Source organism: Calliopsis andreniformis, chromosome 3 (assembly GCF_051401765.1).
Source record: "Calliopsis andreniformis isolate RMS-2024a chromosome 3, iyCalAndr_principal, whole genome shotgun sequence".
NCBI lineage: Eukaryota > Metazoa > Arthropoda > Insecta > Hymenoptera > Andrenidae > Calliopsis > Calliopsis andreniformis.
The window spans coordinates 9,727,006-9,742,075 of NC_135064.1; the positions used below are offsets into that span (position 1 = coordinate 9,727,006).

The window sequence follows — 15,070 nt, forward strand, 5'->3', positions numbered from 1 at the left end:
CGTCTAAAATAATGTGTAAAATGTGTAAGACCGTGGACTTGTTCTACTGATTTCACTGTGTCTGGCTCTGACCTAATGCAGGACAGAAGTAGAATATCCAAGTCCCGAGTCAGACACATTGGTCGCAACTTTTAGACGTTTTTCCGACAATTAAATAACGCTGAAACGAAGCTACAAACGCAATTTCATCTTACTATGACATGTAGAATCGTCAATTAAAATTTTTGGAACCTGTTATCAAACATATGTAACTATAATAACCGAGTACTGCTGTACCTCAAGTTCTTTTAACTGAAGCTTTTTTTAACGCCACTCGTGTTAGTATCTAAATAAATGTCGAAACTAACATCCAAATTCAGATTTTAAATAAATGTCAAAAGTCTGGATTTGGATAATCTTCCTCCTATTGATTTATTACAACATTTACCTCGAAATTTTTAGTGGCGATCAGAAGTCGAATTCAACAGACACATTTGATAGTATAATTTTCCGCGTTGCGGAAGCGTCGCGTTCGTTTGCATAACACTGCCTCCGCAATCGAATCGGGTCGGAGATTTATGAAGCCCCTTTCTGCGTCGGGAATGGAAGTTGACCAGAAATAAAAGAAGTCGAGTAAAAATATATCTTTTTATGGCTGACTCGTCGGAGAGTGATAGGACAGTCTTTCTTCATTATAATCTCGTTTCTCTTTCTAATAACAAGCTGCCAGAGATGCGTAATATCGAATGCGTTTTCTTACTTAATAAATTGAACCTGAATTACCAATATATACATTAGCCTTAGAAAAGTACTTTCTACACTTTATTACATAATTTATTCCCAGTTACCAGCTAGTTTCGAGCAAATACTGCATTACGTTGACGACTCTTAATCAAGTGGTAAATACAAGAAGAAAAAGCACAGTACAGAGTTAAAAAAAATAGTTAAGCCAGTGACAGAAGGTTAACGTGTTACTATCTACTATCTAGAGCAAGTTCGTGGTGACCTAACTCGACAAACGTGTTTCTTTTCGAATCGATGTACTACGAGACTGTCGCTTCGCTAATTTCACCGTGCTCACGAACGAGAGCCGACATTTTACGTGGAAACCTATTGCAGGTCAGCGAACCGTGAACGGAATGGCTACCTTTACGCTTTATCGGCTATGGATACGCGGAATTTAATGGCAATCAATAGCGAGCTAGAAGAACGCAGAGACCCGTCTGCCTCGCTGTTTTCAGGCGACGGTTTACGCTTCTGGATCGCGTCCAGATTCTTCCCGCTTGATCTTGAGGACATTGATATGCTAAACGAACTCATTGTTAGAGTTTAATATCCCTGTGTTCTAGCCAATTCGATGGGTGAAACTTTGAGGGAGGCACTGACCTGTTATCTTTTTTCTGAAATGATTGTAACGGAAAGGTCCATGTAACATTCTTAAACATTTCTTTTTATCTCCTCAATATAAACGTGTTTTTATTTTCAAATTTTGAAATATTTATGCACTCAAATATTCATATTTGTAAATGTTCAAGCAATTCAAATGGACATAAATTTTCAAATACAATAGGATCTCGATTAATTGATTTAACCCTTTGCACTCCGAGGTTCTTATTTTCCATTCATTTTGTCCCCTTAGAAGGGACAACGGAGTGCAAAGGGTTAATATGAGTGTCAAATTTCTTAAAGGGTAATTTTATTACTTTCAGCAAACTACTATTAAATCAGAGTTTAAGTCTCAATCAAAATTCTGTTATACTTTTATTAGGTATTGTAACATCAAATATTTGTTCCAAATACAGAAGAAAGTGAATAATTGAGATTCAAATAATCGAAATTCTATTATATTCAAAACTAAAATTTCCAGATATTCCAATATTTATATATTTCAACACTCATATATATTCTAATTTTACTTTTTCGAACTGAATTGTCTACTTTTTCCAAATAGTTTCACTCTATGTACAAATCCGAAAAATGTTATTATAATCAAGTACCTCTATATCTAATATACTATTCATTCACTCATACTGATCAACTCATTATTAACTGTCTTTTTATTGGAATCATATTCTCTCATTTTTTCCTACTTTCCCTTTTGTTGGAACAAAACGCGTGGGCTATTGTAGTGACAAACCTGTTCACAATTTCTAAGCATTACACATATCTACGTGGTATCTATTATTATAATTAATACCAAGAAAGTCGCCTATTATCAACACATTACCACCTATAATAACTTCTGTTTTTTTCAAAACCTATTTTTACAGAAACTTGTAATGACACTACACACCCTGTCAATTAGCATATGAATACATTACTATCACATCACGTGGAAAGTGAAAGCACATCATTTTTCAGAGTCGACGCTTTCCTCTTGTTTTATATTTATTTTGCTTCAATATGAAACAAATTTGCTATAATATGATTAATGCGCAACGTAACTTCACATGATGTGATAATAAATGTATTCGTAACCTTCAATTTTCGGATCACCTTTAAAGATCAGAGCCAACTAACGCGATGTGCAGAGCAGAGCAGCGATCGTTTGCAATCATCTGCGACCACAGTCAATGCGTAAGTATTTACGAAAAGGGCAGAGCAGAGCAATTAACTATTCCTTGACCTACGCTGTATTTACCTACATACAATGTAGACAGTGGTTTGTCAAACTTTCGGCCTTCTTCGTGTAAAGATAGCCAACCGGTTGCCAAAACTGCGTTTACGGTCCCAATGCTGCTGTTACCAACAAGCACTTATGCGAAACGCAGCGCAGCAACTCGTATAGAAGCAACCAGAATGCTTCCTCAGAAAACCGTCAACGTTCGCTTCGTTGCTCTGCGCTACGCTTCGCATAAGTGCGCGTTAGTCATGTAAAAACAATGCTATATTTCTCGCTGCTCTGCTCTGCGCGTCACACTACCTCGGTCTCTTTAAAACACGGAATTTCAGAAAATAAGAAGTCCCATAAACCCAAAAGGCCAAGAACCCAAAATAGGTTTATTTTAATTACCAGGGAATTACTATGCTTCCACTAATCTCAACTTTTCAAGCTAGTATAAAAAACAACCCATGCATATTTAAGTACCAAAAGGACGGGATACCTTTACCTCCGCCATGCTTGAAAGAGTGAAAAAAAAATTCGAAAACTGCGTTATGCAAAGTGTAACCACATATCGACAACAGGCTCGGAGGAACGCATCGAGGAAACTCTACTCTGATAAATAAACGAGCAAATTGAACGGACAGTGGCGCGTGGAGGGGGGTTGCTTTGCACGGCCGATGAAACGCGGAAGGCAGGACGAGAGCAAGTCACGGAGCGTGGCGGCTTTATTTATGCGGCTTACAAAGTATCGATCCAGCACGTCATTCGGGAGTAGTTCGGCCATCCGAGAACTTTGTTGTTGGGAACTGAAAGTTTCCGAGCGGGGAAACTCCGGAGCACAAACAGGTGGAACGGGCGATGAAGGCCTTCTGGCGCCAGCCAATGCTACGTGCCTTCCGTGTGTGCGTGCTATGGTATCTACACGCGTGCGCGCGCCCTCGTACACGCGATCAGACCGACGACGGCTGCACGAGACACACGGACGGGGTGGATACACGTGCAACACGCTACCCTCCGCGCGTCAACGATATTAAGAGAGTCGGCGCGAGGGTGGGGCCGCAAACAACCCTCCGCCGCGAGAGATTCAAGGAGAAATTGCCAGGGTCAACCCCTTCCAGCGCGAGACGCCGCGGAATAAATGATCCTGCGACCCCACCGATACCAGCTTCCGCTATTCGCGAATACCGCCGGATTTTCGTGGAACCGGGGAAGGACGTCCGGGAATGCAGCCGAGTTTTAATCGTTAAACGTTTCTATTGCGACAATTCGCGGGAAAGTGTCCAGTAGCTTTTGATGTGATAAGAATAAATTGGTTGGGGTTGGAGCGTCGAGAGGAATGCTGAAAAAAGGTTGTTGTTTAGTTATGGCTGCTTAAGTATGGTCAATCGAATGTTTACTGTAGCTGATAAAAAGCTGAGAGAATGAAGGAGTGATTGTAGATGAGCTGGTGGGAGATTGGGGTCAAGAAAGGGTTCCTAAGTGATATGCTGACATTTGAATAGGGTTTGTTCATGATGTATTGAAGTTAAAATGCATAGCTTTGGACAGGCTCTGTTACTAGTTTAAAACTTGCAAAATCTTTATCTTTGGTAGTCTGTATTTGCAAGCAAATATTACCTACTCAATATGGTTATAGAACGTCCATATAAGTACATGCCTAATTAATCCATTTGCAATGAATGGCATATATATGGATATGTCAAGTATGTACTAAAATATATAAATGCAAGAACAGAAATCTTTAAAACTTGTAACATTAAATATCTCGTGAAATACGATTCGTATTCACTCAGAATCGTATTTTTATTTCAACATTTCAAGTCTCATCATGATTAAATATTGGTACATTAGGGAGGAATCCTTCTCGTCAAAATTATTGAAGAGGATAACCAAATGAAATTACCTTACCAGAAATTCTGACAGAAACATGAAGGTTAAATAATGTTATTTTGAGATAGGCAAGATTATACTCCATTACTGCAATTACATATTCGAAATTTGTAAGACAGAAATGGAATAATTCTTTCATAAATAATTGTTATACATTTGATAACGTTTTGTATGCCGCAAACGTTTCCTGCGATAAATATAAATTTCATATCTGTCCCGTCATTCTGCGAGCAAAGGTATCATATTTTACAATATTACAACTAACCTACTATATCTATAGTTCAAATTCGAGAAATTTTCCATCTTTAATAATTTTATACTACAAATATCATTGTATATTTCAGCTGGTAAAATCTGACATGCCCCTTTTTTTTTCAAAGTCAATATATGTACCTACTTGTCCATATGTATCCATATTAAACCTATCGATTTGCAAAAACTGATATCTGTATGTCACATATTTAAGAAAAAAAAACAAAAATTGAAAACTCGCTGTACTAACAAAGTATGTAAACACAACATATTGAGTTATGCCTTCTGATTGCAGATTCATTCGCGATACACAGGCAGTTTCAGCATTCATGAGCATCAAGAAATCCAGTCGATGGCAAAACTGCTCCTCTAGAGTACTATAAATACTCCATCAGCAGTCTAAGAGTCAAGCGCGCCAGGAAATTAATACGAGCTTGGAAACGTAAATATAATTAGCGTGAAGTTCCTAGAAATTCTCCAAGATACTCGAAGTTGAATAATTTATTCGCGAACGCGTGCTCGACGAGGAGGGGGCTAGGCAAAGCTCTTGCGGTCGAACGGTATCGCAATTAATTTACATGCCACTTTTTACCGAGCATTTCTGCCTTTTTTTTCTTTCCTGCCCTTGTATCGGGGAATTTAATGAAACGCCATGCTCTCGTACCCCCACACCTACACACGTACACACTCTCGGTTTAATAGTTCGATCTTAATAGGAACCCACTCTTCCGGACCTGTCGCGATTAAACTTTCATGAAACTTCTGATGCAAATTTAATTACCGCGAAATTGAGTCGCGCACAAAGGAACGGAGCAGCGGCAGCATCGTCGGTCGTTTGATCGATTCGAGGAATTCCGGAGCGCGAGTAGCGCGGGACGGGTGCACGTTCGATTTTCTTTAGAACGATAATTGGTGTCTAAAAGTGTCGAACTCGATAGTCTCGTCCACGGTCGGGCGGAGGGATCGATACGATTCATCGCGAAATAACCCAGCCTGTCCCTTCGTCAACGAGCTATTAATAAGCGGAAGTATTTCTATGCGAAATAAATGGGAAGGACGGGTGAATGGGCGAAAAGGATGGTGGGCGACCCTTTTAACGATTCACAAGTGCCCAGACAGCGCGCGTGTAGCATCACGAACGTGTTCCACGGGCACAGGCGGCGTCCCGACGTAAATGGAATCGGACAGGCTGAGGAAAGTTGTTCCATCGACCGATAAGGAGTGGGTCGAATAGACTGAAGAACAACTTTCAAGCCAGCGAGTTAAAACTCGTAGAAATAACAGCGAGTTCGAGAAGGAAATTAACCAATTCGCAGGCTGATGTTTTGCGTTAGCTCCGGCCGGGCAGAGATGCGTTTCGCGCCAACCACCAACCGCCCCCACCGGCGCCTCCCCTCCAGCGTGACCTGCCCGAGAATCAATACAGCTACCAACCGCCGCCCCAACCCCATCCAGCCAGCCAGCCAGCCACCCCTGCCCCACCTACTTTCCACGCTACGCACCCCCTTTCGCCATTCTCGAGTGCCGATTCCCATTCTGGGTTCGCAGCTTCAGCCCGCGCTCCTTCGCCCCTCCATCCCACCCCGTGGCGATCTGCACGTTTCTCTTTCTGTCACTCTAACCCCCAGGCCTGCATTCTCCCCTCTCGCCAGTCTCCTTCCGTTTCATTCCGTTCCAGCGTCATCGCTCCCTCTCCTTTCCACTTTCTCCCATACCCTATCTCTCTCCCCCTCTGCTCTTCCGCTTCGCGTCTCGCTTCCCAAGCCCGACCAACCCACTCCTCGTCGTCCTCCCACGTGCCACGAGGCTCGGTCGTTTTCTTTGGGCTGGCAGACTCGGCCAACCACCCCTATTGGCTGAACGACCCTCTAAAGCGGCTAGATATCCAGGCAAGTATAAAGATGAGACGAGGCCGATGGAAATGGTAGAGAGAGGGCTGCAGACGCTCGCCTCGGTGCAGGGATAAAAGGGGAACGGAGAAAGGTAGAAACAAGAGGAAGTTTACGAGTCGAACATTCCGGGTGAACTTGAGCGAATCCCGGCGAGATTGGCGGACAGCCAACCTCCCCCCTCCTCGACGTCCCGGGGTGTTTGCCCGATATTTACCATTCGGATGAATCGGCCTGTCCGCGGTATTTCGAGTCGAGGCCCGCCTGCGACGTCTGGCCTCGCTGGCCTGCCAGTCGTTTGAATTGTTAATCGAACTCGACACGTGCGCGCCCGCGAAATCGATAGTTTCATTAGTTTCCAGGGGGTGGAATCGTCGCGCGGGCCACGCAGAATCGTTGCTCAGCGTCGACGTGGGTTCCCACGGAACGGTCAATGGAAATGAGTTTGTGACACGAGTTTTTGATGATGCCGAACTCGCGGAGACCGATTGAGCTTTTCACGAATGGGGAAACTCGTCGGGAGTCTGTGTTGGGGAACTTATACTCCTCGGGCTGACCTTGCATCGTGTATTCTACTTTGGAGGGGAACTACTTTCGATTGGGAAAGCGAGTGCGACTGATACAGTTAAGGGAAATGCACAGATGCAGATTGATGATATGTAGTATTTTGGAACTTCGGGAAAGAAGAGGATTGGAATTTGTTAGTTAGTCGATGATGTATTTAACGCTAAACACATTTTGTGATTTTCTTCGTTGAGGATATGGTTAAATTCAGCATTGCAAAATGTAATGTTAATTTTGGAAAGCTCAAGATATTTGAAGATTTAAAGGCAGTCCTAATCTTAGAAAACAACCAACCATGATATCTAATTTATTTATTTATAGTAAATCGGGAAAATTGTTTTGTAACTCAAAACAAATTATTGGAAGCATAAATAAGATATTTCACAAATTTAGACATTCTTTTACTCTTCTTGGACGTCTTAGAGTTAATAAATAATATTAATGCTGCTATTATGAACGAGAACTTGCAATAAAACATTTGCTGACACGAATTACAGTATTTCCTTGATATAGGTTCGTGGCTCATTGATGAATTTATAGCGAGCCATGATTTATAGGGACAGGTTTCTAAGGTCAACTCATGTACTGTTAGCCCCGTTTGATCTTATCAAAGATGTGAGTTACAGAGTATAACAAGTGAAATTCGTTTGCTCTAAATAATTGCATGGTACAAACAATATAGCAAAGAGCTTATAGCGATAGATTACTGTAATAAGAAAATATGAGGAATAAGGTACCAATTTGAATCAGATTTCTTACTACTACAAAAATGCGATTGAAATTTACATAATAGGATAGAAGAGCTAAAAGTTTAGAGTATTAGATTACTTGAAGACTATTCTTAAAATGCAATTACATCTCTTATAGCAAATCACATCAAGAAAAATGGAACCTTAACTGATTTCTTTTTCAGTTAAGGTGATTTCTTCCAAAACGTTGTTGGAAGATTCTTTAATAGAAGAAACCAAATCACCTTAAACAGGATTCAGATTATTTACACGAAAATTATACACGAATATCTATTAAAGAAAATACATCTACCTTACTGTGGCATGTGCCAATATCCTCAACCCTCGAGTACCTATTAGTATCCTGTAAAAAATATGAAACTACTTGAAATCAGGCCGAATTTGCTAACTCACCAAATCTTTCTATAATACAAAAAACGTAAAGAATATTCTTAAATTTATTCAAAGTAAGAAGCCCCTTTATGATTCTATCTAAGTATCGCTAATTAACAGTCCAAATGAGCAATGACTAATCCTTACTTAAAAAAAGAGAAGTTACATCATTGTGGATAATGGCTATTGATCATTCTGTCGTCAAAAATCATGGCCAATTACTAATCCTTAACTAAAAAAAAAAATATCACATCATTCTAGATAATAGTTATTAATTGTTCATTCTGTTCTTAAAAATCGTACTCTCAATCAATCTCTCGATTAATGTCCTCGAACAAAACAGTCTTTTCTATTCCCTATAATAGATAAATTAATTAAATCAACGACCAACATCTCTTCCCCGCAGGTAACTGTATCTTCTTATCATGAACCTTGATCCAATATCAACACTGCCGCGACGAGGCGCGAATATCACCGAGACAAAGTTTCCTGACTATCGTACTCCAATCTCGTTAAATTTCAACGCAGCATAAAATAACCGTCATGTGTGTGGATCTATGGATACATCTTAGAGCCAAGCGGTCCCTAACGGAGTAGCCTTTAAAGTGGCCGTAATGGCTGCTTCCAAGAAACATCTCGGAACTGAAGAGCAAGTTCCATTACGAGCAAACGGTTGTTGGCTTAATCCCTTTCGGCGAGTTTTCGAACTCGTCTAAGCCAGCTTGAAACTTGCCCGACTTAAGGTTGTCGGACCAAGGAGTATCTCGCGAGTCACGAATTCCGCCAACTTCTCACACAGCCTTCGATCCGGCTTCCAGTAGTTCCTGGTCCGCGGATATAAGGTAAACGTCCCAGTAGCTGACCATGTTCCACTACCTGAACCCTAGCGCTAATTTGATGTAGTTTCAATCTTCAATTTTAATGCACCTAATTGAAAAGTGATTTATCTTAATTACCTCTACAGGTGTCAGTACTGCAAGGGCATAACATTCACTTTAATGACTTTAAACATATCTTAACTCTGATGCTCGGTAATATCCAACTTTTTTTGACAAAAATCTGTAGTTTCACTTCTTGTGGAGTATATCTCTACGTTTTAGACTGAGAATCTCAAGTATTCTCTTGAAAGTCAACATTGAAAATTAACAATATTACATGTCAGGAAACGATTTAAGAGTCTGAGTGTCAAAGGGTTAAAAACGAAAAATGCAATAGAATACTATATTCAACTATTGGGACGTCGTAATTCAAGTACTAGGGCGTACACTTTTAGATTGTTCACTTACTGGGACATTTGACATCTTAACCGTCCAGATATTGAGACATTTACCCTAGTACATTTGGACTAGAAATATAGCGTGGTTATAAAACTAATCAAACAATTCAATGAACATGTTTAAGACATTGGACAACTGAAGTGACAGGAATATTGGAAGATGAGGGCTTCAGTTTCATACAGGACCACGATTTATTGTTATTATCTTCTTATTATTAGGTAGCACTTTCATTAGATGCCTCAATTTCCCATACTATATTTCTAGTCCAACAGTACCTCTCGAAAATATAGTGACTTCGGTGAGACCCACTCAGATGGCGTACTGTACAATAACCTCGTGAGTATATTCGATGGCGAGATATAGCGATTTCAGTAAAACAGTAGAATATCTGTCCCCCTCATCCAGGATTGCCAGCGAATTCCTCGACAAGAGGGGAAAGAAAATGTGCCAAACCCTCTAAACACCTTACAATAGACAAGCGTAGAACGTGCGTGAAATTATTTCACCTCTCAACGAGGAAATCCCTGACAACCCTGTTCATACTTCCAACAATTGCAGTTTCCCCTTTCACCAACTCTGAGACTCCACAATGACATGAATCAGGATAAAATATGTTGGTTTTTTCCTGGGTTCCCAACTAGCCATCGCAACGCCAATTGTTAGACATGTGAAAAATCAATATCTTAAGGTATTATTCATCTCGTCGTCAACTACACAAACTGCTATATGTGTTCTCTACTACTTGGTTTAGGGCTGCATTTTATTTACCTACTTTTTTAGGTCCTTAAAGCTTACGAGTTCTCATTAGGATAGCGCTGCTCTAGGGTTCCAAAGAACTAATACTATGCGTCTCTCCTAAGAAGCTCCTTTAAAGCATTAAAGCAATGCTTTCTAAAGGACTTTTCACGAACACAAATAGTGTAAGAGACCCTCTTACTGTGTCTGAACCTACTATTATTATATGTACATATATTCCATATAAAATATATGTAAAACACAGTAATAGGGTCTCTTACCCTAGTACCTATTATTCCAGAGCCTAATTTGTCCTACCATTAACCTGCCACCGAAACATTCATTACCAGGGGCCCGAAGAACTTGAACCTTCGCTGTTTGTACAAAGTCACTTTATTTCGGGAACGCAGTTTGTTCAAGAACCTTTCACGAAACTCTTCGAAACGCGCCAAGCGATTTCGATTCGGGTGAACATGCATCGCGATACGCCTCTAGTTTACAGTGTTACGCCATGTTTGCGTGCCGAAAGTCACGAAAGAAAGTAATTTCAGGGCCTGGCTCTGCGAGAATCGACTCGCTCACGGGCGAGTGTAATCGCAGGTCGGGAGGATTCCACGGAAAGAAAATGATTTATGAACAGTCGGACGCGCGGGGGTGGGCGCCTCCTCTCGCATTAACGAGATTGTGAGGTCGACGGATGAAGAGAGAATTCGGAGTTTCTCCCGGTGGAAGTTTCTTCTAGAGGTTCGAAGAAATTTCAAAGAAGAAATAACTTTTGCTGCAGACGCCGCTGACTTTGGCCACGTCGGATTCGAAACTTTCGCAGAATTACTCGCTAACGATAGAAAGTTTCGGGTCGTCGGAACGTCAGGGACTAAGGGTAACTGGGGTCAACGGTGCAGACTCGTTACCGAGGCGAAGTTTCCTTAGCAGGTAATTTTTGATTACCATTTCCGCGACTTCGTTTCACGTTTAATCGATAATTCTTCCGGTTGGAATACAGTCCTGCTATTGGATGTTAGAAATCTCTGAAGAGAGTTAGATAGTTTTTGGTGACTGATTGTAGATGGGTTCGCGAGGAGTTCGTGAGGAATGTAGAGATATGAGGATATTTGATCAACGATAACAGTTATGGTCTATTTGATATCTGATTAAATGGACTATACAGGGTATACCAAATTGAAACTGAGAAACTTTAGTGGCACGTTTGATAGGTTATTCTGAGTGAAAAAGGTCGTATATGCTATCGCTTTGGTTTATTCCTTATTGACTTACTTCAAATAAAAAAGTATCTACGTGTACGTAATTGGAACGGAGCAGTAGTTTTTCGATTATTTCTTGACTTCCTTCAATAAACATAAATTCGTCCAAAATTCCAATACTGGATACAATCGTTTGAAATTTTGTATATCGACTGTCTTCTTATGCACTACATAAAAAAAGAAAGAATGCTGTTACCGTTGCATATTTCCAGCGATTGCTATCCCAGTTCATTTCAACCTAAATGAACATGAAATAATAATAATAATTTAGATATAGATTGTGTACCATAAACAATCTGCTGTTCAGCTAATAGCTGCTATCACCTTGAAACTTATCTTTTGTTTGATATGCAGATTGAACAATGCTTATCTCAGAAACGAATAAACCAAAACCAATAGTGTACATAATTTTTTTGATTGAGAATGGCCTACTAAAATGCTGCTCCAGTTATCCTGGTATACTCTGTGTGCGAGATATCTGTCCTGTGAGACAAGTTGCATTTTCAAAACGATTAAAGATAGACTAGGATATTATGAGACAAAATTATTTTAATTCATTTTAAGCATTTTTATGAATCCATGCATTTGAATAGTATAACTGTATTTCTTTTTAAATGAAAGCCTACATTGTGTTATAATACAAGCTTTTTGCTGAAATTAACAATACCTACACAAGTTGACTTTGAAGACATTTTCGATAAAACTAATTCAGTAATTTTTCATACTCTATAAAACTGGAATAACCTACATACAAACTACTTATACCTTGAAACTATTATATCACAAAGTTAGCTGTGTGTTGTTTGTAGAAGTCGTACATATTTGGTTGGAAATGCCCTATTAACAAGGCCAACCTATGTATCCTTACTGGTCATTTATGAATGAGAGTAGTTGTTATATGTTGTGTCACGTTTGCAGAAGTGTCTATTATATGTATACCATAATAGTTCTAAGTATTTTTAAACTGGTAATTTCTAACTGATAATTTTAAACTGGTAATTCCGGCAGTGTCTTTTTTAGATTAGCTCAACATACATAGGCCTACACCTGGTTGTAACCAGCTCCAGTCCGTTCCAAACTTCTCAAGTTTGTTCTAAACTGCTTTAACCCCTTTGAATTAGTCAGTACAGACTACAGGTGACCCAGATACCATCGGCTAGGAGTTAAAATACCACTGCTAATTTCAGATTATCTACAACTAAAATTTAGTACATATGAGTTCAAACCATTTAAGGAATCTAAACTTTCTAATCCAACACTTTTAAGTAACTAGAAAGAGTTATGAACGTAACTAAATATACACCGTCGACTAAAAGTTTGAAATCAGTTTTCAAGCCCCATTAAAGTAATACCTTAAGGAGATAGTACAGCAAAGTACTTTCGACTCAAACTTCAAACTTTTAGCAGTAATTACACTAATTCAAGTATTTATAATTATTTATATTCTGTGTTTAAAAAGAAAATGTTTACGTCGGTTAATTTAAAGGAATCTAAACTTCGAACTTGTAAATAAGTACTTAATACTTCGTAAAGTCCACCTAACGCGCTTAAGAATCTAGTTATAAGCGTGTAGCGTGTACTTAATGAACAAATAAGAATCGGTAGTATCGACAGAAATAGAAGTTCAGAATCGTTGACTAGGAAGATCGATTGGGAGCGACCGTCTGGCGTGTTCGATTACCGCCTCTGGCTAGGAAATCGAGCGAAGAGGACACGAAGAAGGTGGGGCAATCGTGTTCACGAGGAACGGAAGTCGGCCGCCAAGGTAGCAACGGACTCTATTCCCGATTCCTGAAAGCTCGAGGGTACCGCAAACACGACTTTATTGATTTTCCGCATTAAAGGGAAGCAGTCGGTTCAGGTACACCAGCGTTGCTTTGTGTCCCCTACTGTTTCCCTTTCTCGCCTATTCGAAGACCATTCTTCCCCAAGTTTAACAATTCGCCTCTTATCTCATAGATACGTATTATCGGTTGAAAAAACAAAGGCACGTTAGAGACGGCTCGAGTTCACGGTAAAAAGAAACTGATAAAACGATAATGCAAAGAGTTATTGTGCTCGGCTCGTTATCTTATAGACGCAGAAGTTTCCGCCAAGGACGAAGAGAGTTTTCAGGCCACGGAATAAACTTGCTCGGTTCGACTCTTTGAAAATTAAACCCATGCACTCTCGAAGCGATGCACATGTATGCACTATTAACCGAAGAGTATATACAGGCAACTTGGAGAAAGGAATTATCGATGAAACGACCTGCGCGACATGGAATTTCAGAACGGCCTGGCTGCTAGATCAGCAGAGCTGTAGAGCACAAGTAGACCCTCGTCGCTTTCCCGACGAGATATTTGCTTGAATTTCCCTCGGCGCAAATACGACGATACAGCTTGCCCGTATCGTCGGTCGAATAAGCCGCGTTTAAAGCTAACCGTGCGGAGCCTATCTTCGTCCGAGTTCCATGTTTACTTCGACGAGGTTATCGCGCCTCTCGATTCGTGACTCGAAGCATTCTGCTCGCGATCGACGATGGGAGTTGCGAAAGTTAACGTCACGATCCTGGACAGGTATTAATCAAGCTAACGGTCCGCCACGGAACATCGCCGTCTCTTTTTTCTCTGCCATTAACTTTCAGCCCGCTGCCTCGGCTCTCTTGGGTTCGCGTTATTTCGGAAACAACGATCGAAGTCGAGCGAACAGCTCGGCTCTGCTTCCCGCGATATCGAAGACGCGCACAGCGTGGACGATGTTGGGGTAGGAGGGGGATCGAACAGTTTCCACGCTCGACTTAAATAGAGTGAGGCAAGAAACGAAAAGCGCAGCGTGACACGATGCTCTGCGGCGTTTATTATCGTAAACTGTATAGCGATTTAATAATAGAACGGAATTGAATTTCACTCACCACAACCAGCGCGTGCGTCAGAGCAGTCGATGACCTCGACCTCCTTGGTGTCATGCCGACGACCTCGCCTCTCATGATGCTCTCGACGACTGCAGAAAAGAAATGTTTCTGTTTTTACACCGGCGAGCGGTTCCTTTGTGCTGTCGAGATTCCTCGAATCTCGAACTGTCAAATTTTTGACGAATTATTGCCGAATTATACAGTTCAATTGATGGATAATTTTGGATATTGTTGTATTTTATCTATTGTCTCCCTACTTTTTTTTTTAATTAATTGCTTGGGTAATCTATTTAACACTTTCACTGCTAGGTCATGTAAGACAATCTATTAAACTTTGATCGTTTGCATGATTTTCTAGTTCCTTACTCGATTTTTTAAATCAACTCTCTATTTATGAGTCTATTCAATGTATTCCTGAATATCATCGAAGTATTTAAATATAAAGTTGATCAGGCAAGTAATTAAGGATTGAAAGAATGAAATTATTATAAAATTTATGGTCTATATAATTGATTATATTTCAGTTTGAGGATCAGTGTGAAAGGTCTATAGAATATGACATAAGAGTCAATGTGTTAATCTGAACAAACGGAATAAGACTGA

At 40.3% G+C, this 15,070-nt stretch overlaps 1 protein-coding gene across 2 annotated transcripts in view; it reads right to left on the bottom strand.

Moving 5' to 3' along the window:
* Kdm3 (Lysine demethylase 3) overlaps window positions 1-15,070 on the bottom strand; it is a 400,441-nt gene that overhangs the window by 304,202 nt on the left and 81,169 nt on the right. For both annotated transcript variants that reach the window (XM_076393685.1, XM_076393684.1), the window contains exon 6: window positions 14,468-14,556. In XM_076393685.1, coding sequence (XP_076249800.1) covers window positions 14,468-14,556 — 89 coding nt within the window. The remainder of the gene's footprint in view (window positions 1-14,467; window positions 14,557-15,070) is intronic.